Raw genomic sequence first — 19,999 nt, 5'->3', positions numbered from 1 at the left:
CGTGCTCACTTAGCCTTGCCCATCTCCATTGCCTCCAGCCTCCCTGCGATGCAGGTCTGTGAGGAAAGAGTCGTGGGATAAGAATTGACGATTTCACCATCATTCCTTAAAGCCAGGGTTTCTCAGCCTCAGCACCGCTGACATTTGGGGCGGGATGGTTCTCTGTTGCGGGGACCGCCCTGTGCATTGTAGGACGGTTAGCAGCATCCTTGGTCTCCACCCACTAGATGCCAGTAGCACCTCCCAGTTGAGATAATCAAATACGTGTCCAGACATTGTCGGAAGTCCCCTGGGGGCAAAACCACCCCCATTCAGACCCCCAGCTTAGACCTTGTTTTCTACAAACAGTGCGACTGAGGGTCTTGAGGAGTGACTGTCACCCCAACAGGAATAATAACACTGGGTGAGCATGTTCTGTGGATGTTGGCCCTTTGCTACCTGCTCTATGTAGATGATCTCGTTTAAGCCCCAGCAAGCTATACGGTAAGAGTTGTCAGGATCCCGATTTTACAGAGGAGGAAACTGAGGTCTAGAGAAAAGAAGTAGCTTGTCCAGGTGCACACAGCTGGGAGCTGGTACCGGGTCTAAGCATCTGATGTCTGTGCTGTGATGTCACCCTCTCCCCAGAAAATCGGGTCAGTGTGAACTGAAAATCTGGGTACTTTGCTCTCTAGCTAAGTCCTCAGGTAGATGTAAGGGTCCCACGTTGTCTAGAGCAGTAGCTGTCAGCTGAGGCAATGTGTCCCCCAGGGGACATTTGTCAATGTCTGGAGACATTTTGGTTGTCACCAAGGGGATTGCGGCTGGCATCTAGTGGGCTAGGGATGCCGCGGGAGATGGGCAATGCAGAGTCCAGCCCCCTCACGGCAAAGAATTCTCCAGCCCCAAATATTAACAGTGCCGAGGCTGAGAAACCCTGATCTCGAGAATTATCTTACTTCCCAACTCTTTCTGGTAGACCACGTTTTGGCAATACCGGCAGCCCCGCATATAAATTTAAAATTATCTTACAGTGTGAGGGTCAGTCTGTTCCCGTTAGAATAGTAATGACTGTAAAAACAGAGTTCTTCAATCCTTTTGATCTTGCTTTCATCATTTAATGATTTTCCAAATGCTTTGAGTTTTCTTGTTTTCTGTGGCCTTTGCCCCAAAGTGAGGCTCCCCTCTCACTTTTCATCTTCGGCCAAGTGAGAAAACACTGGCGTCCACTGAGTACACTTTGTGCAGCATCTCTCGTGGGAAGCGGCCACTGGAGCGGGACCAAGTGTTCCTCTTGGGTGTTCATTCCTCCCGGCCCTCCCTCTAGGATGAATCGACCGGGGAGATTACGTTTTACATGAAGGGAGCGGATGTCGTCATGGCTGGCATCGTGCAGTACAACGACTGGCTGGAGGAAGAGGTAAGCGTGACGTGGGGTGTGGAAACGGGGCCTCGGATGCGTGTCCTGGAGTCTGTCCCTTGCATGGAATAGTGAGGTGGGTCCCTGCATGCGTTTTCTGGGGCTATGTAACAAATCACCCCCAAACGTAGCAGCTCAGGAGGACGCGTGTCATTTCTTACAGTTTCTGCGAATCAGCAATCCAGGCACAGCTTGGCTGGGTCCTCAGCTCAGGGTCTCTTTGGCTTTGGTCAAGGGGTCACCCGAGGCTGGGGTCTCATCTGAAGGCTCAGCTGGGGCGGGACCCCCTTCCCAGCCCACTGGGAAGTGGTCATGGGCAGGATTCAGCTCCTCAGTGCCTCTAGGCCGGAGGCAGCCACGTTCCTTGCCATGTGGATGAAACAGAGAGAAGTGAAACAGAGAGATGAAACAGAGAGAAGTGACCTTCTTGGAAACGACCTCCCCTCACTTTGCCGCATTCTGTCTGTTAGGAACAAGGCACTGGGTCCAGTGCACACTCAGGGCAGGTGAACATACAAGGGTGTGGGTACCAGGAGGCGGGCATCATGGGGCCCCGTCACAGGCCCCCTTGTCCCGGATTGTGACGTGGGAATTGGCTGCAGCAGGGAGGGAAGGAACTCTCCAGTCTGTCAGGCCGTTTCTGTTTCATCTCCCATCTCCAGGCGCAGAATTCACATTTTATGTTCCGTAATATCATATTTCCAATTAGTGAGTAACAAACCCAAATGCCAGGGGCCAGGCAGGTAACTCAGGTGAATGAAACGGGCCGGGATGTGTTTCCTGACAGCATCACACTTTGTGCGTTGAACGTGTTGGAATGTTCTTCACTTGACAGCTATGTTTCGTGGGACCGTGTGGAAACAGCCGCCTTTCAGTATCACTGGCTGTGGTCATTTGGGAAAGTGCTCTTGTCAAAGGTTCAGTTTTTCCAACGAGCCTGAAATCCAGATTAGTCTCTGAGATCTTACTGCATTGACTTAAATTTTGAGACCCCTTTGGAAGGTTTGCTGAGAGAGACTGCTTCAGGGGAAAGCAGCGTTCTGATTTACCATTGCACTGTCCCCTTGGGAGGGGCATCCACTTCAGCCTCCAGCCCTCCTCAGAGAGAGTCCGGGATACAGAGCCCTTAGTGCGGCTCTCCGCTGACCAGGGTTTGCTTTTCAGTGTGGAAACATGGCCCGGGAAGGGCTGCGGGTGCTTGTGGTGGCGAAGAAATCTCTAGCAGAGGAGCAGTATCAAGACTTTGAGGTCAGTGGTTCTGTGACTTTCCTTTTACTTTTTAGCCCCACTCACCTCCCCATCTTCCCCTCCCTCATTCTGCTCTGGCCAGACGGACGTCATTTCTGAGCACACCAGGTTCTTCTCTCTGCCTAGTACTGTCCTCCCTCACAGAGCTCCAAGGCCCCCCTCCCTCACTTCCTTTGGGTCTCAGCTCAAATGCCGCCTCCTCTGAGAAGTCTTCCTGGATCCCCCATCTAAAGCAGCCCCGCCTCATCACTCCCCGTTGTCACCCTGTTGAACTTTCTTCACTGCATTTATCACCAGCTGTAATGACTTTATGTACGTATTTTCACATTCTTTTTTTTTTTTTTTGCGGTATGCGGGCCTCTCACTGTTGTGGCCTCTCCCGTTGTGGGGCACAGGCTCTGGACACACAGGCTCAGCGGCCATGGCTCACGGGCCCAGCCTCTCCGCGGCATGTGGGATCTTCCCGGACCGGGGCACGAACCCGTGGCCCCTGCATCGGCAGGTGGACTCTAAACCACTGCGCCACCAGGGAAGCCCTCACATTCTTTTTGATAGCTTCTTTCTGGAATAAAATCTTTTTGAGAGCAGAGACTTTATCAGTTTGGTTTGCCCTTGTACCCCAACACTTAACGATAGTCATTATAAACCTTTTGAAAAATATGAAATGAAACCTTCAAATTTGAAACTGTAAACCTTCTTGAAGCCCTGACTTTTTTAAGCTGTAAAAAATGTTGGATTTGAACTCGATCATTGACTTTCACTGCCAAGGCTTCCAGTATAAATATGTCTTGTTAATTGTCATCTCATCCCATGGATTGTGTGTTCCTTGAGGGGGAGGGTCCTTGTTGTACCCCCAGTCCTGGCACAAAGCTGAATGAATGTATTTACACGTGACTGAAGGGGAGAGAGACCAGGTTGGGGGAAAGGCTTCTGCGGCCCTTGTCCTGCTCCACCCAGAGAAACTGTGCTCGGGTCTGTCACTTTTATGTGCTTGAGTTCTTTGTAAAGTTTTATTTAACGAGAGTTCTAGCCCTGATAAAATTCTACCTTTCTTTCAGTTTTAAAGGCATACGCTTTGTGACTGCTGTATCTTTGTTAACACCCTAAAGAGGGGATAAACAGAAGGGTTGGGTCGATGGGCTTTGGAAGTAAGACTTTGTCTTTAGACAACCTGGTGGTCAAGAGTTCTTGGTTACAGAGCATATGCTGTGTGGGGAGAATCTACCGTCTTTTGAGGTCTCGAGTTGTACTAATCCTTGTAAAAACCCAGTGAAGTTGGGGCCGTTATTGCCTCTTCGGGGAGGAAAACAATTGAGGCTCAGAGAAGTTAAGTGACCTGCTAGAAGTTGCACAGCAGGTGAGTGTAGAGCAAAGGGTGGAGCTCCGGTCTGTCCAGTTCCAGCGTCTGGACTGATGAACTGGGAAGGAGGCTGGAGGTCTCAGTTTCACCCCTTTGAGGTTCACCCAGGTGCTGGGGTCCCTGCCCTGTGTGGGGGATGAGACGCTCCCACTGCCCGTTGGTCCGCCTTGCACCTCTCCATCCTAAGTGGTGACAGTGTCCCCTGGTGTGTCCCAGGCCCGCTATGTCCAGGCCAAGCTGAGTGTGCACGACCGTTCCCTCAAAGTGGCCACAGTGATCGAGAGCCTGGAGATGGAGATGGAGCTGCTGTGCCTGACAGGGGTGGAGGACCAGCTCCAGGCGGACGTGAGGCCCACCCTGGAGACCCTGAGGAACGCCGGCATCAAGGTAGGGTGAGCCTGCCTGGACCCACTGCTGAAATAGGTTGCCACACGGCAGTGACTTCCAGACTTAGACCAGTGATCCCGTCAGCGGAGGGTGAAAATTAGAGATGGGGGGAGGCGGGGCCGAGGACGGAAATAGTGACAGGGAGCCGGGCTCGGACAGTGACCTGTAGCCCTCCCATCCTCGACAGCTGTGGCAGACGTCTTGCGTGTCCGCGTTTGCTGCCGGGCTCCATGGAGACAGGACCGAGAGCATCTCCTTAGCTCTCAGGACCAGCTGTGTCCCGCGCATTTGCGGTGTTTGTTATATTCTTGTTGAGTGTCCGGCCAGCCAACCGATCTGTGTTTTGGTCTGGGTAACTGAATGACCACCCAACAGAGTGACCATCTGCCCCAACGAACTGCCGTATTTACATTCTTGTTTGGGGCCAAAAAGTACATATCTGGTAGTTTAATCCGGAGACGCCAGTAGAGGGCGTCTGGGGAGCGGGCTCCATCTCTGCGGACCCAAGCAAGGGATTAGCAAACTCTTCGGCTAGAAGCTCCTGAAAATAACGTAGGTTAAGCTGCCTGCCTCTGCCCAGAGCAGCTCTGGGCTGCATCCTTGGGCCCGCATCTGGCGCGAGTGCCCGTGAGCTGAGCGGGGCGATGTCAGCAGGACGGATGAGGCCTGGGCCTCCGTTTCCCACCTCGTAAAGTTACTGTGAAGGAACAACGCACAGCACTTAACAGGTGCCCGGCACGGTGAACACTCGGGGAACCTTTGTGGTTATTTTCTTTCCTGCGCTTCCCCTGCTGCCAAGATATCCTTTGTCCGATGACTCTAAGGCCCCCACCCCACTTCCCCACTGGGAGCAGAGGGTTAATGGGTGAATCAGCAGGGTAGGAAGCACATCCGTTTAGACTCTGAAGACCTGGGTTCTGGGCCTGGTCGGGACAGGAACTAGCTCTGTGGCTTTGGGCAAGTCACCTACCCTCTCTGAGCCCGCCACACTGAGGCGCACAGTGCTCAGTTACGAGGCGAGGAAGGACCTGGCACGTTTACTGTCGGCGTTTTAGTTAGGGTTCAGCCCCCTGAGATTGCTCGGGGGCATCCGGCCGCGTAGAAAGACCTGTGGAACGTGACAAATCAGTGTTTCCTGTGGGACATGGAAGTGACCATACAGCCTTCCCCTTCTTTGAGATTATTTATTGCTTTAAGAAAAGGTTCCGGAACGGGGATTAGGAGGGCAGAGGCTGAGCTTCGCGACGTCTACTGCAGCACGTGGCCAGTTTTTCAAAAGTGCCACACCAGCTTTTGCTACCACCAGCGGCAGACGCCCAAGGTCTTGAAGCCCTTGAACTGGGGCCTTTCCTGTGGTTCGTTGGGGACATTGTAGGCCTCAAGGAGGTAAATGGAACGTATCAAGTTCAGCTCGATGTGTTTGGAAACTCGGCTGACACAGGCGACAGGCTAGCCTCAAACGCTAACCAAGGGGACCCCTTCCATGCGGTAATTTCAGGTTTGGATGCTGACGGGGGACAAGCTGGAGACAGCTACATGCACAGCAAAGAATGCACATCTGGTGACCAGAAACCAAGACATCCACGTTTTTCGGCTGGTAAAGCGTTGTCTGCTCTGGGGCCCTGTGGGGTGATGCTGCCGTTTGCCCTGTAGCCTCATAGCCTCGCTTGGATCCCTGGGGGGGGGGGTGGTGGTGGCGGGAGCTCACGTCGTTGGTTTGGGTGGGATCACTGAATGACCCAGGCGAGGCTCAACGATTCCTGCCGGTGGTGGTGCAGGAGCGCCTGGTTACCGCCCCATGTTAATCTGTGTTCTTTACCCGGTGCTGGCTGTGGTCCCTTTGAGGAGCTGACGGGAGTTAGGTATGATCAGCGTGAAGGATGCAGATGAGCTCATACGTGTGAAATTGTACATACAAGTCTGGGATTTCCCTGAACCCTTCAAAGCCAACTCCTTGGGTAGGAAATCAGTTCCAGATCGCAGATACTGGCCTGTCTTCCCTCCTGAAGGCAACCCTTGAGGAACCTTTAGAAGGAGGCGTGTTGGGTGGCAAATGAGAATTCCCTGCCCTGGTGGCCAGCGCTTGGCCCAAGCAGTGCGGGCACAAGGAGCTGCTCCAGGGCTTGAAGCCAAGGACGGTGATTGGCCTTATTGAGTTGGGAGTTGGGAGGGGCACTAGGTCCCCTCTGGGGCCAGATGTGGTGGTCCTACTTATCTGTCATCAGAGCTACCAAGCCAAACAACTGGATCTGGATGTTTTGGGGGTCTCCCCCCATACCCCTGCCTTTGGTCTATAGCCCGTTGAAGCTTTATGAAATCCAGCAGTTTCGGGACTAGCACAACCAGCATCGTGTAGAGACAGATACAGTGGATCTCATTATGGATTCTGTATTTGCAAATTCACCCACTCACTAAAACTTGTTTGTAACCCGAAAATCAATACTCGAGGTGCTTTCAGAGCCCTATATGGACGGATACACAGCAGTGGAAAGTTTGAGTCATCTGACGAGTGAGTTCCTAACTGAGGTGGAGAGGGGCGACGCTCTGCCTTTTTAAAAAAAAATTTATTTATTGATTTATTTTTGGCTACGTTGCTGCGTGTGGTCTTTTTCTAGTTGCGGCGAGTGGGGGCTACTCTTCATTGAGATGCACGGGCTTCTCATTGCGATGGCTTCTCTTGTTGCAGAGCTCGGGCTCTAGGCGCGCGGGCTTCAGTAGTTGTGGAACCCGGGCTCAGTAGTTGTGGCACACGGGCTTAGTTGCTCCACGGCATGTGGGATCTTCCCGGACCAGGGCTCAAACCCGTGTCCCCTGCATTGGCAGGCAGATTCTTAACCACTGCACCACTAGGGAAGCCCGCTCTGCCTTCTTGTCTCAGCTCTCAGGTGGACGCAAGGGTCCTTTTCAGTCTACTCAGTGCCACGTTTTTTGCATTTTTGTGGGGTTTTTTGTTAGCAGTTTCACTGTTTAACATGGCCCCCAGCACAGAGCTGAGAACTGACCATATCCCTGAGTGCAGGAAGGCTGTGATGAGCCTCCTGGAGATAAGCTTCCTCCAGGCATGAGTCATGGTCCTGTTGGCCATGAGTCTAGTGTTAATGAATCAATAATAAATATATTTTTTTAATTAAAATTTTTTTTATTGAAGTGTAGTTGACGTACAATATTATATGTTTCAGGTGTGCAACACAACTGATTCACAGTTTTTAAAAGTTATATTCCATTTATAATTATAAAATATTGTCTATATTCCCTGTGCTGTACAATATATCTTTGTGGCTTATTTATTTTTAAATTTTTTAATAGATCTTTATTGGAGTATAATTGCTTCACAATACTGTGTTAGTTTCTGTTGTACAACAAAGTGAATCAGCTGTATACATACATATATCCCCATATCCCCTCCCTCTTGAGCCTCCCTCCCACCCTCCCTATCCCACCCCTCTAGGTGGTCACAAAGCACCGAGCTGATCTCCCTGTGCTATGGGGCTGCTTCCCACTAGCTATCTATTTTACGTTTGGTAGTGTATATATGTCCATGCCACTCTGTCACTTTGCCCCAGCTTCTCCCTCCACCCCCGTGTCCTCAAGTCCATTCTCTATGTCTGTGTCTTTATTCCTGCCCTGCCATTAGGTTTATCAGTACCTTTTTTTTTAGATTCCATATATATGTGTTAGCATACAGTATTTGTTTTTCTCTTTCTGACTTCAGTCTGTATGACAGACTCTAGGTCCGTCCACCTCACTACAAATAATTTCGGGTTTTTTTATGGCTGAATAATATTCCATTGTATATATGTGCCATATCTTCTTTATCCATTCATCTGTTGATGGACATTTAGGTTGATTCCATGTCCTGGCTATTGTAAATAATGCTGCAGTGAACATTGTGGTACATGTCTTTTTTTGAATTATGGTTTTCTCAGGGTATATGCCCAGTAGTGGGATTGCTGGGTCATATGGTAGTTCTGTTTTCAGTTTCTTAAGGAACTTCCATACTGTTCTCCATAGTGGTTGTATCAATTTACATTCCCACCAACAGTGCAGGACGGTTCCTTTTTCACCACACCGTTTCCAGCATTTATTGATTGTAGATTTTTTGATAATGGCCATTCTGACCGGCGTGAGGTGATACCTCGTAATTTTGATTTGCATTTCTCTAATAATTAGTGATGTTGAGCATCTTTTTATGTGCCTCTTGACCACCTGTATGTCTTATTTGGTGAAAAGTCTATTTAGGTGTTCTGCCCATTTTTTAATTGGATTGTTTGTTTTTTTTGATATTGAGCTCCATGAGCTGTTTGTATATTTTGGAGATTAATCCTTTGTCCATTGTTTCATTTGCAAATATTTTCTCCCATTCTGAGGGTTGTCTTTTCATCTTGTTTATGGTTTCTTTTGCTGTGCAAAAGCTCTGAAGTTTAATTAGGTCCAATTTGTCTAGTTTTGTTTTTATTTTCATTACTCTAGGAGGTGGGTCAGAAAAGATCTTGCTGTGATTTATGTCAAAGAGTGTTCTTCCTGTGTTTTCCTCTGAAAGTTTTATAGTGTCTGGTCTTACATTTAGGTCTTTAATCCATTTGGAGTTTATTTTTGTGTATGGTGTTAGGGAGTGTTCTAATTTCATTCTTTTACATGTAGCTGTCCAGTTTTCCCAGCACCACTTATTGAAGAACCACCATTGTATGTTCTTGCCTCCTTTGTCATAAATTAGGTGACCATATGTGCGTGGGTTTATCTCTGGGCTTTCTATCCTGTACCATCGATCTATGTTTCTGTTTTTGTGCCAGTACCATACTGTCTTGATTACTGTAGCTTTGTAGTATAGTTTGAAGTCAGAGCGCCTGGTTCCTCCAGCTCTGTTTTTCTTTCTCAAGATTGCTTTGGCTATCCAGGGTCTTTTGTGTTTCCATACGAATTGTAAAATTTTTTTGTTCTAATTCTGTGAAGAATGCCGTTGGTAGTTTGATAGGGATTGCATTGAATCTGTAGATTGCTTTGGGTAGTACAGTCATTTTCACAATATTCATTCTTCCAATCCAAGAACATGGTATATTTCTCCGCCTCTTTGTGTCATCTTTGATTTCTTTCATCATTGTCTTATAGTTTTCTGACAAGTCTTTTGCCTCCTTAGGTTGGTTTATTCCAGGTATTTTATTCTTTCTGTTGTGATGGTAAATGGGATTGTTTCCTTAATTTCTCTTTCTGATTTTTCGTTGTTAGTGTATAGGATTGCTAGAGATTTCTGTGCATTAATTTTGTATCCTGCAACCTTACCAAATTCATTGATTAGTTCTAGTAGTTTTCTGGTGGCATCTAGGATTTTCTATGTATAGTATCATGTCATCTGCAAACAGTGACAGTTTTACTTCTTCTTTTCCAATTTGTATGCCTTTTATTTCTTTTTCTTCTCTGATTGCCGTGGCTAGGACTTCCAAAACTATGTTGAAGAGGAGTGGCAAGAGTGGACATCCTTGTCTTGTTCCTGATCTTAGAGGAAATGCTTTCAGTTTTTCACCATTGATTATGATGCTTTCTGTGGGTCTGTCATATATGGCCTTTATTATGTTGAGGTAGGTTCCCTTTATGCCCATTTTCTGGAGAGTTTTTATTATAAATCGGTGTTGAATTTTGTCAAAAGCTTTTTCTGCATTTGTTGAGATGATCGTGTGGTTTTTATTCTTCAATTTGTTAATATAGTGTATCACATTGATTGATTTGCATATATTGAAGAATCCTCACATCCCTGGGATAAACCCCACTTGATCATGGTGTATGATCCTTTTAATGTGTTGTTGGACTCTGTTTGCTAGTATTTTGTTCAGGATTTTTGCATCTATGTTCATCAGTGATAGTGGTCTATAATTTTCTTTTTTTGTGATACCTTTTTCTGGTTTTGGTATCAGGGTGGTGACTTTGTAGAATGAATTTGGGAGTGTTCCTCCCTCTGCAGTTTTTGGAAGAGTTTGAAAATAATCTGTTAGCTCTTCTCTAAATGTTTGATAGAATTCGCCTGTGAGGCCATCTGGTCCTGGACTTTTGTTTATTGGAAGATTTTTAATTACAGATTCAATTTCATTACTTGTGATAGGTCTGTTTATATTTTCTAATTCTTCCTGATTCAGTCTTGGAAAATTGCACCTTTCCAAGAATTTGTCCATTTATTCATGGTTGTCCATTTTATTGGTATATAGTTGTTTGTAGTAGTCTCTCATAATCCTTTGTATTTCTGCCGTGTCAGTTGTGATTTCTCCTTTTTCATTTGTAATTTTATTGATTTGCATCCTCTCCCTTTTTTTCCTGATGAGTCTGGCTAAGGGTTTATCAATTTTGTTTATCTTCTCAAAGAACCAGATTTTCATTTTATTGAACTTTGCTATTGTTTTCTTTGTTTCTGTTTCATCTATTTCTGCTCTGATCTTTATGATTTCTTTCCTTCTACTGACTTTGGGTTTTCTTTGTTCTTCTTTCTCTAGTTGCTTTAGGTGTAGGGTTAGATGGTTTATTTGAGATTTTTCTTGTTTCTTGAGGTGAGACTGAATTGCTATAAACTTCCCTCTTAGAACTGCTTTTGCTACATCCCATAGGTTTTGGGTCATCGTGTTTTTGTTGTCATTTGTCTCTATGTATTTTTTAATTTCTTCTTTGATTTCTTCAGTGATCTCTTGGTTATTTAGTAGTGCACTGTTTAGCCTCCATGTATTTGTGGGTTTTTTTACAGTTTTTTTCCCCTGTAATTGATTTCCAGTCTCATCACATGGTCAGAAAAGATGCTTGATACGATTTCAGTTTTCTTAAATTTTCCGAGGCTTGATTTGTGACCCAAGATGTGATCTATCCTGGAGAATGTTCTGTGTGCACTTGGGAAGAAAGTGTATTCTGCCACTTTCATGTGGAATGTTCTATAAATGTCAATTAAATGTATCTGACCTATTGTGTCATTTAAAGCTTGTGTTTCCTTATTTATTTTCTGTTTGGATAATCTGTCCATTGGTGTAAGTGGGGCGTTAAAGTCCCCTACTATTATTGTGTTACTGTCGATTTCCACTTTCAGGGTTGTTAGCATTTGCCTTATTTATTGAGGTGTTCCTATTTTGGGTGCATAAACATTTATAATTGTTATAGCTTCTTCTTGGATTGATCCCTTGATCATTATGTAGTGTCCTTCCTTATCTCTTCTAACAGTCTTTATTTTAAAGTCTATTTTATCTGATACAAGTATTGCTACTCCAGCTTTCTTTTGATTTCCATTTGCATGGAATATCTTTTCCCATCCCTTCACTTTCAGTGTGTATGTGTCCCTAGGTCTGAAGTGGGTCTCTTGTAGACAGCATATATATGGGTCCTGTTTTTGTATCCATTCAGCTAGTCTGTGTCTTTTGGTTGGGGCATTTAATCCGTTTGCATTCAAGGTTATTATCAATATGTATGTTTCTATTACCGTTTTCTTAATTGTTTTGGGTTTGTTTTCGTGGGTCTGCTTCTTCTCTTGTGTTTCCTGCCTAGAGAAGTTTCCTTAGCATTTGTTGTAAAGCTCGCTTGGTGGTGCTGAATTCTCTTAGCTTTTGCTTGTCTGAAAGCTTTTGATTTCTCTGTTGAATCTGAATGAGATCCTTGCTGGGTAGAGTAATCTTGGTTATAGGTTTTTCTCTTTCTTCACTGTAAGTATATCCTGCCACTGCCTTCTGGCATGCAGAGTTTCTGCTGAAAAATCAGCTGATAACCTTATGGGGATTCCTTTGTATGTTATTTTTTGGTTTGCCCTTGCTGCCTTTAATATTTTTTCTTTGAATTTAATTTTTGTTAGTCTGATTAATATGTGTCTTGGTGTGTTTCTCCTAGGGTTTATACTGTATGGGACTCTCTGTGCTTCCTGGACTTGGGTGACTAATTCCTTTCCCATGTTAGGGAAGTTTTCTACTGTAATCTCTTCAGATATTTTCCCAGACCCTTTGTTTTAATCTTCTTCTTCTGGGACCCCTATAATTCGAATGTTGGTGCGTTTATTGTTGTCCCAGAGGTCTCTGAGATTGTCCTCAATTCTTTTCATTCTTTTTTCTTTATTCTGCTCCTTGGCAGTTACTTCCACCATTTTGTCTTCCAGCTCACTTACTCGTTTTTCTGCCTCTGTTATTCTGTTATTGATTCCTTCTAGTGTATGTTTCATTTCAGTTATTGTGTTGTTCATCTCTGTTTGTCCTTTAGTTCTTCTAGATCTTTGTTAAACATTTCTTGTATTTTCTTAGTCTGTGCCTCCATTCTTTTCCGAGATTCAGGATCATCTTTACTGTCTGAATTCTTTTTCAGCTAGATTGCCTGTTTCCTCTTCAATTATTTGATCTTGTAGGTTTTTACCTTGCTCCTTCATCTCTGACATATTTTTTTTGCCATCTCATTTTTTTTTTTTTTTTTTTTTTGATGCGTGGGATTCTGTTCCTTTTTTACTTGTTGTTTGGCCTGAGACTTCAAAAACTGGAGTTTGTAGGCTGTTGTATAGAGCTGGGTCTTGGTGCCGACATGAGGACCTTCAGGAGACCTCATTCTGGTGAATATTCCCTGGGGTCTGGGGTTCTCTGTTAGTCCAAGTGGTTCAGACTTGGAGCTCCCACCACAGGAGCTTTGGCCCAACCCCTGGCTCATGAACCAAGATCCTGTAAGCCGTGTGGGGTGGCAAAAAAAAAAAAAAAAAAGAACAATAACAAAGTAAAAAATAAAATTAGACTAGGAAACTAACAGATATGTTAGAAAGAATATAAAAATAAAAATATGGATGAAACAACAACCAGAAGGTAAAACAGAACCACAATAGTAAAAAAGAGGAGGAGAAAGAAAAAGAAAAAGGTGGAAAAGGCCTTGGCTGTGGAGGGTGGGGCCTAAGCAGGGGTGGGGTTTGGGTGGTGGGCAGGGCCTATGCTTAGGACCCACAGGGCTGGAAAAGGCCCTGGGGGTGTAGGGGGTGGGGCTTAGGCTCAACAGAACAGAAGGGGCCCAGGTGTGCCTCCTGCCTCTGGTCTCAGAGGGTGGGGGGCCCCACCTGGGAGCCCAGCAGGGCTCGAGTGGGTGGGGCAAACGCCCTCTGCTGCTGTCCTCCGGTCCCCAAGGGCCTCTCCCGCCTGCCTCTCCTGTTCTCCCCTGGCCTCCTTCCTACACCCCCAGGACCGGTGGGGCCTGGAGGGGGCCTCTGAGGACTTAGGACCCGGCCTGAGAGCAAGGCAGACTTCCCTGGCCGATTGGGCAGGGGAGACGCTTGGTTCATCCCACCCCCATCCGAGCCCCTGAGGGTCCCTCCAGGCATGGGAACCCCGCCCCCCTCGCAGCCACCCCTCAGGGGCGCTGGTCTTGTCTGGCCTCCACTTCCCCCCCTCAGTCCCCCCACGTCTTACTGGTTCGCTTGAGCATTCCTCCCATCTCTTGGGGTGTTGAGGTCCCCCACCAGCGTCCAGCAGGTTCCCTAGTTGTGGGGAGACGCAAACTCTGCGTCTCCCCGCACCGCCATCTTGACTCCAGCAGCCCCTTATTTTATACATAGTAGCGTGTACCTCTTAGTAGCTTGTAACCCTATCTTGCCCCTCCCTGCTTCCCCCTCCCACTTGGTAACCACTAGTTTGTTCTCTATATCTGTGGGTCTGTTTCTTTTTTGTCATATTCACTAGTTTGTTTTATTTTTTAGATTCCACATATAAGTGATATCATGCAGTACTTGTCTTTCTCTGACTTATTTCAACAATACATATCTTCAAAGATGTCTTTAAACAGAGGCACATAGAAAATGAGGTTATGTATTGACTGATGGACAAAAATATTGTGACCAGAGGCTCATAGGAGCCTAGCTAGCCCTGTACCTCCCCCAGGAGCAGTGGTTTAAAAATCACTAATTCAGTATTCACAGCAACTTTCCAGAACATAACTATTGCACGTAGTGAGAACACACTGTATGCTCTAGAATTAAGGGGTTGCAAACTATAGCCCATGTGCCGGCCACCTGTTTTTGTAAATAAAGTTTTATTTAAACACAAGATCTACCCATCTGTTTACATATTGTCTGTGGCTGCTTTGGCACTGTAGCGGCGGAGTTGGGTAGTTGTGACAGACTGTATGGTCCCCAAAGTGTGTCATATTTAACAGCTGGGCCTTCTTAGAAAAGCCCCTGCTAGATGCCTGGCTTCCAAGGCCTGCTCTGAAGTGGATGGGCTGTGACACGGTAGCCAGGCTAACAAATCTTGCCCTGTGTCAGTTTCCTTAGATGTAAAGTAGAACTATTACCATCATGCACCTCGAAGGGTCCTTGTGAGAAACAGATGGGGTGAAAATGCTTGAAAAGTGCTTATTTGGACAGTGCCTGGCACAGAATGAAAGCACAGTGGCTTTGTGCTCTTATTTTTATTATGTGGGTCACAGCCATCCTGCGGGAAGTGCGAGGGGATGGTTGGCGTACAGGCCCTCCGGATTCCCACAGAGTCATAGCGAACAGGATCTAATTCGTCTCTGGCTCTGGGGGCAGGAGAGGGGTGGGGGCCCGGGCCGGCGGCCATGGTCTTCACGAGGCTGCAGGAAGCCACTGTTTGTTGTTCCACCAGCTCCGGAGAGCAAGGCCTCCTTCATCCTGTCTTTCCTTCCAGGTGACCAACCGCGGCGAGGCCCACCTCGAGCTGAACGCTTTCCGCAGGAAGCACGACTGTGCCCTAGTCATCTCCGGAGACTCCCTGGAGGTGGGCACGGGTAACCCCGCCAGCAGGCTCCTCCCGGGAGCTGCCGTGTGGGAGGGGCCTTGGCCGACGCACCACCTCTCCCTGACCCCGCCAGGTTTGCCTCAAGTACTACGAGTACGAGTTCATGGAGCTGGCCTGCCAGTGCCCGGCCGTGGTCTGCTGCCGCTGCGCGCCCACCCAGAAGGCCCAGATCGTACGCCTGCTCCAGGAGCGCACGGGGAAGCTCACGTGTGCAGTAGGTAGGGGCTGCCGCGCCTGCGCAGACGACCTTCCCCAGGCGTGCTTGGGTCCTGGTGTTCAGGTTCCCAGGCCACTTTATTCAGGCCGTGACATTGACACCCCTCCCCCTTTGGCCCTATTTTTGTTATTATTATTATTTTTTAAAGTATCTTGCTTTGAGAAAGAGTCGAGAAGCAAGCTGAGGGCTTTCCTCCTTAGCTTGCGCTTCCTTTGCCGGTGACATGGGACACAGCAGTGCCTGGGGGCTAAGACCACACTGCGGAGAGGAATCTGGGTCCAAACTGCTGGTGTTTCCCAGCTGAGGGTCCCGGAGGGCTTCCTTCCCCCAGCTGAGCCTGTCTGCTCATTGGTGGAAGGGGAGAGTAACAGTGGTTCTCTCAAATGGTGCTTAGGAGGATTCAGAGGGGCAGTAGCATTTAAGAAGCGCTCGCTGCACTCGCAGTCAGCGTTGCCTACGTGCGACGTCTGTCATTGCTGACAACGGCGAGACACCCACACCTTGGAGGCAGGGCGTGCGGTGTTGTAAGTGCCCACGTGGCATGGACACAGTTCCCTTGCTCAGTGACTCAATGGCCAGGACCCTCAGCCAGTCACCTGGTTCCTCTGACTCTCAGCTCCTCTGCCTGTAAAGTAAGAACGTGTTACTGCAGGTTGCTGGAGCGATTAGGTGGAGCAGAGCAGAAAAGACACTTAGCATGCAGTGAGAGGCAGCACGTGTATGATTATTTGAAGTAGCAGCGAAAAGCAAGGTTATTTTTCTTGCCTCTCTCCCTAATCTCCTGGCTCTTCTCTCTGGTCTGGGTGACCCGCAGGTGATGGAGGCAATGACGTCAGTATGATCCAAGAATCTGACTGCGGTGTGGGTGTCGAGGGAAAGGTGAGCCCGTGGGGTGGGGGGCGTGTGTGCTGATTTCTGCCGAGTGGTTGTCGTTAGGATGTGAAGTGGTTGTGTCGTTAGCTGGGAGTTGCTCCACCAGCTGGAGTTTCATTTTCCCTCCAAGACACAGCTTTAATGCTTCTGGAAATTCTAGATTACAATTACAGAGCATAAGGAATCATGTATCATAATTACCTGGTATTACAATCTGCAAGTCACAGATCCCTATCACTGTTATCTTACAGACAAATGCTGAGTCTTTGCTTGCCAAAACCTAATTTTTTAAAGTGTTTTGCTACATTCTTAGGGTGCAGCGAATGTACTTCAAACGCTTTCCTGGGAGTGTTGTCAGTAAAAGCATTAGTTATCACACTGTGGGGTGATCTCTTGCGGATTATGGAAGAATGTGGCGTGGTTTGCCCCTCATTAAATTTATTTATTTTTAAAATTTATTTATTTTTGGCTGTGTTGGTTCTACCTTGCTGCGCGCGGGCCCTCTCCAGCTGTGGCGAGCGGGGGCTACTCTCCGTTGCGGTGCACTGGCTTCCCACCACGGTAGCCTTTCCTGTTGCGGAGCACGGGCTCTAGGCACGTGGGCCTCAGTAGCTGTAGCATGCAGGCTCAGCAGTTGTGGCTTGCGGACTGTAGCGCACAGGCTCAGTAGCTGCGGCACACGGACTTTGTTGCTCCGTGGCATGTGGGATCCTCCCAGACCAGGGATCGAACCCGCGTCCCCTGCATTGGCAGGCGGACTCCCAACCACTGTGCCACCAGGGAAGTCCTGCCCCTCATTAAAAGGCTAAGTTTGTGTGTTACAGTATAGTAGTTTTCCTCTTTCCTTCCCTGTCAACTGTGTGCCAGCCGTGTATAGTTTACCCTGCCCTCTCTCGTTTGTGATCTTGCGGTGACTGTAGGCAAGGAGACTGGTCGCCACGTTTGTTAGCACAGTGTGTAAAGTAAGAGTACAGAGGCCGAGAGTGAGGGCAGGAGATGCTCCCTTATGTGTTTCCTTCCATACATTCCTGCATTTGGAATTTCCAAAAATGTTTTTTCTTTTCCATCTTTTTTTTTTTTTCCTGGTTTTCTGGTTCTCATCCAGTTGACAGTTACTTGAAATTGCAGAGTTAAGTGATCCTTGAAGGAGTTGTTATGTCTGAAATCTGTATGGATTCCTTTAATGCAGGTTTTAAGAAGCACACTTGAGTTTGGTAGATGGAATTCTTTACACGATGCTGATAGTACTAAAACATTTTCCCTTCTGTTCAGAATTATATTCTGATTCCTTTGGTTTTTGGAGTCTAAAAGTAAAAAGTGCTCACTGTAAAAAAAAAAAAAAACCCCGAAACAATTTAGAAATGGATAAAGTGCATCTTTTCTTTTAGATGGCGGTATAAAACTAGTAACATTGGTTATTCTTCCAGAATTTTTGTCTATTTCTATACTAATAGTTATGGGTATATATATAATATTATATATACACACACAAATACATATATATGCATACACACATCTTACACATGTATATACAGTATTTCCACATAGAATGTAAAATTTAAAACGTTATACTATGCTTTTTTTTAAACGCAGCTTGCCTAAATCTGTTACATCTTAGATTTCTTTATACATCAAAAGATGCAGATCCACCATTTTGTACGTTGCCTGGACCTTTTTTATTTTGAAAAATGTAACTCCTTCAGAAAAGTTGAAATAGAACAGTGAGCACCTGTCCGCTCTTCGCTGTAATTTCCCAGTTGTAAACAGTTGCAGGATTCTCCCTCTGCTCTTCCTTCCCCTCTCTCCCGCTTTCTCAGAATCAGCTGAAAGTAAGTTGCGGATACGTTACCCCTAAATACTTCAGCTTGGATCTCTTAAGAACAGGTATATTCTTCTACCTAAGCAAAATAACAGCATCACCCCAAGTGTAACATTGATATGATAATGTTATGTAATATTCACGGTCTCATTTCCCTAGTTGTCCTCAAGGTGTTCAAAAAGATATCTCCATGAAGCAGTGAAGGGTCGCGCACTGCATTTATTCCCGTGTCTTCATGTCTCTTCACTCTTTTGTGGGGGGAGGCAGTGTGTCTCATGACTTTGATGTTTTGGAAGCATTTGGGGCGGCTGTGGAACCTCCCACGACGTCTGTGGGTCGGATGGATCGGATTCAGGTTCTGCGTTTTTGGTGTGAGGAGCACATAAGGGAAGTTGGTGCCTTCCTGTCGCGTCGCACCAGGAGGCTGTGATGTCCATCTGTCCCATTAGTGGCATCTGTCATGTGCCTTTTAAAATTAGAGAATCCCATAATATGGCTGCACTAGAGATTATTTCCAGTTCTACGAACATGCAGAGCTGTATGTTCGGGAATGTTCAGTTTAGTATTGTTGGTAGCATGAGCTGTGCCCCCTCCCCCGTATGTTTAACTCTGAACTGAGCTGAGTGCTAAATGCCTATCTGAGAATGATTCTTTGCTTCTGATACACATTATGGGTTGGGCCTAACCCCCAGGGCTTAATACTAGATCCGTTTGACCTCCCAATTATGAGTATCTGCGCTTATGAATGTTTTTTATTTCAATAAATTCCTCTTTTAAAATCAAATTTAGACTCAGACCACCAACCGTGTATAGCTGGAAACCAAAGAACCTCTATATTGAAGTTCTTCAAAAATCTCCTTACAGTTTCTTGCTTTTTAAATTCCAAAAAAAAAAAAAAGTGCCTTGACCTCTCGTGCTCCTGACGGTGCCCAATTTTGTCGGATTTTAGGAAGGAAAACAGGCTTCGCTGGCTGCGGACTTCTCCATCACTCAGTTCAAGCACCTTGGCCGGTTGCTCATGGTGCATGGCCGGAATAGCTACAAGCGCTCGGCCGCCCTCAGCCAGTTTGTGATCCACAGGAGCCTCTGCATCAGCACCATGCAGGTGGGTGGGCAGGTGCGCACGGCTGTGTGGTTGCCATGGGCCTGAGAATCAGTCTCCACTTTGGAGCTGTTTCAATGCCCCCCCCCCCACCCCGCCACATTCTGGGCGATAGAGCTTGGAGTGGCCGCCCCGAAGCCTTCCTGTGTTGGGGGCGAAGACTGTGCTTGCTGTGCGGAGCCGATGTGAGCCTTGCCAGGGCTTGGCACAAAGTGGGCGGTAGTGTAAGTGACCCGGGTGCTCATATTGGGGTGAGTCGTTATCCTCAGTTTGCCAGAGGCAAAGAGGCAGAGTTAAATGCCGAGTGAATACTCCGGCCCTAAGTTTTCCACATGCAGAAGCAAGGATCTACAGAGAGCAGCCCCAAAAGAAGAATGACTTGCTTTTCTTGAGTGCTTCCTGTACCCTGGGCGTCAGGCTAAGCTTTGTTCACACTGCGGGCTCACCTGTAGTCCTCACTGTAGCCTGTGCCCATTCTGCAGATGGGGAGGCTGAGGCCCAGTGTGGGCAAGAAATCGGTGCAGTGTCTCTCAGGGATTTAGTCTACCCAGGCAGGGGATTCCGGTACCTGTGGTCTTAATGCAGGTGTGCCCCTCCGCCCTCTATCCACAGGGCCAGCTGCTGCTTCCACATGCAGGGGGGCGCTTAGCGAGGGCGGCGCAGCCCAGGGCATCTCGCTTCTGCCTCCGGTGCAGCCTGGCTGGGAATCCAGCGTAGTTATCCCAATCGTCAGTCCTCTCAGGGAGTTACATCTTGCTTTTTCACAAAAGGATTCTAGAATGTGTAAGGTATTTTCCCATCTTCTCTCTCCCCAGCTCCTTCAAAGTCTGTCATCAGGCTGTGGCAATGAAGTTGTATTAGGAA

General features: G+C 47.2%; 1 protein-coding gene across 3 annotated transcripts in view; it reads left to right on the top strand.

Annotated features, from left to right (window-relative positions):
- The window catches only part of ATP9A (ATPase phospholipid transporting 9A (putative)), a 135,633-nt gene that overhangs the window by 101,117 nt on the left and 14,517 nt on the right, over nucleotides 1–19,999 (top strand). For all 3 annotated transcript variants that reach the window (XM_030839108.2, XM_060285539.2, XM_030839109.3), the window contains exons 16-23: nucleotides 1,307–1,399; nucleotides 2,564–2,647; nucleotides 4,224–4,394; nucleotides 5,893–5,991; nucleotides 15,014–15,103; nucleotides 15,198–15,342; nucleotides 16,156–16,220; nucleotides 18,983–19,138. In XM_030839108.2, the coding sequence (XP_030694968.1) occupies nucleotides 1,307–1,399; nucleotides 2,564–2,647; nucleotides 4,224–4,394; nucleotides 5,893–5,991; nucleotides 15,014–15,103; nucleotides 15,198–15,342; nucleotides 16,156–16,220; nucleotides 18,983–19,138 (903 nt within the window). The remainder of the gene's footprint in view (nucleotides 1–1,306; nucleotides 1,400–2,563; nucleotides 2,648–4,223; nucleotides 4,395–5,892; nucleotides 5,992–15,013; nucleotides 15,104–15,197; nucleotides 15,343–16,155; nucleotides 16,221–18,982; nucleotides 19,139–19,999) is intronic.

This window comes from Globicephala melas, chromosome 15 (genome assembly GCF_963455315.2).
Source record: "Globicephala melas chromosome 15, mGloMel1.2, whole genome shotgun sequence".
Lineage (NCBI taxonomy): Eukaryota > Metazoa > Chordata > Mammalia > Artiodactyla > Delphinidae > Globicephala > Globicephala melas.
This window is presented reverse-complemented; position numbering and strand designations above follow the sequence as displayed.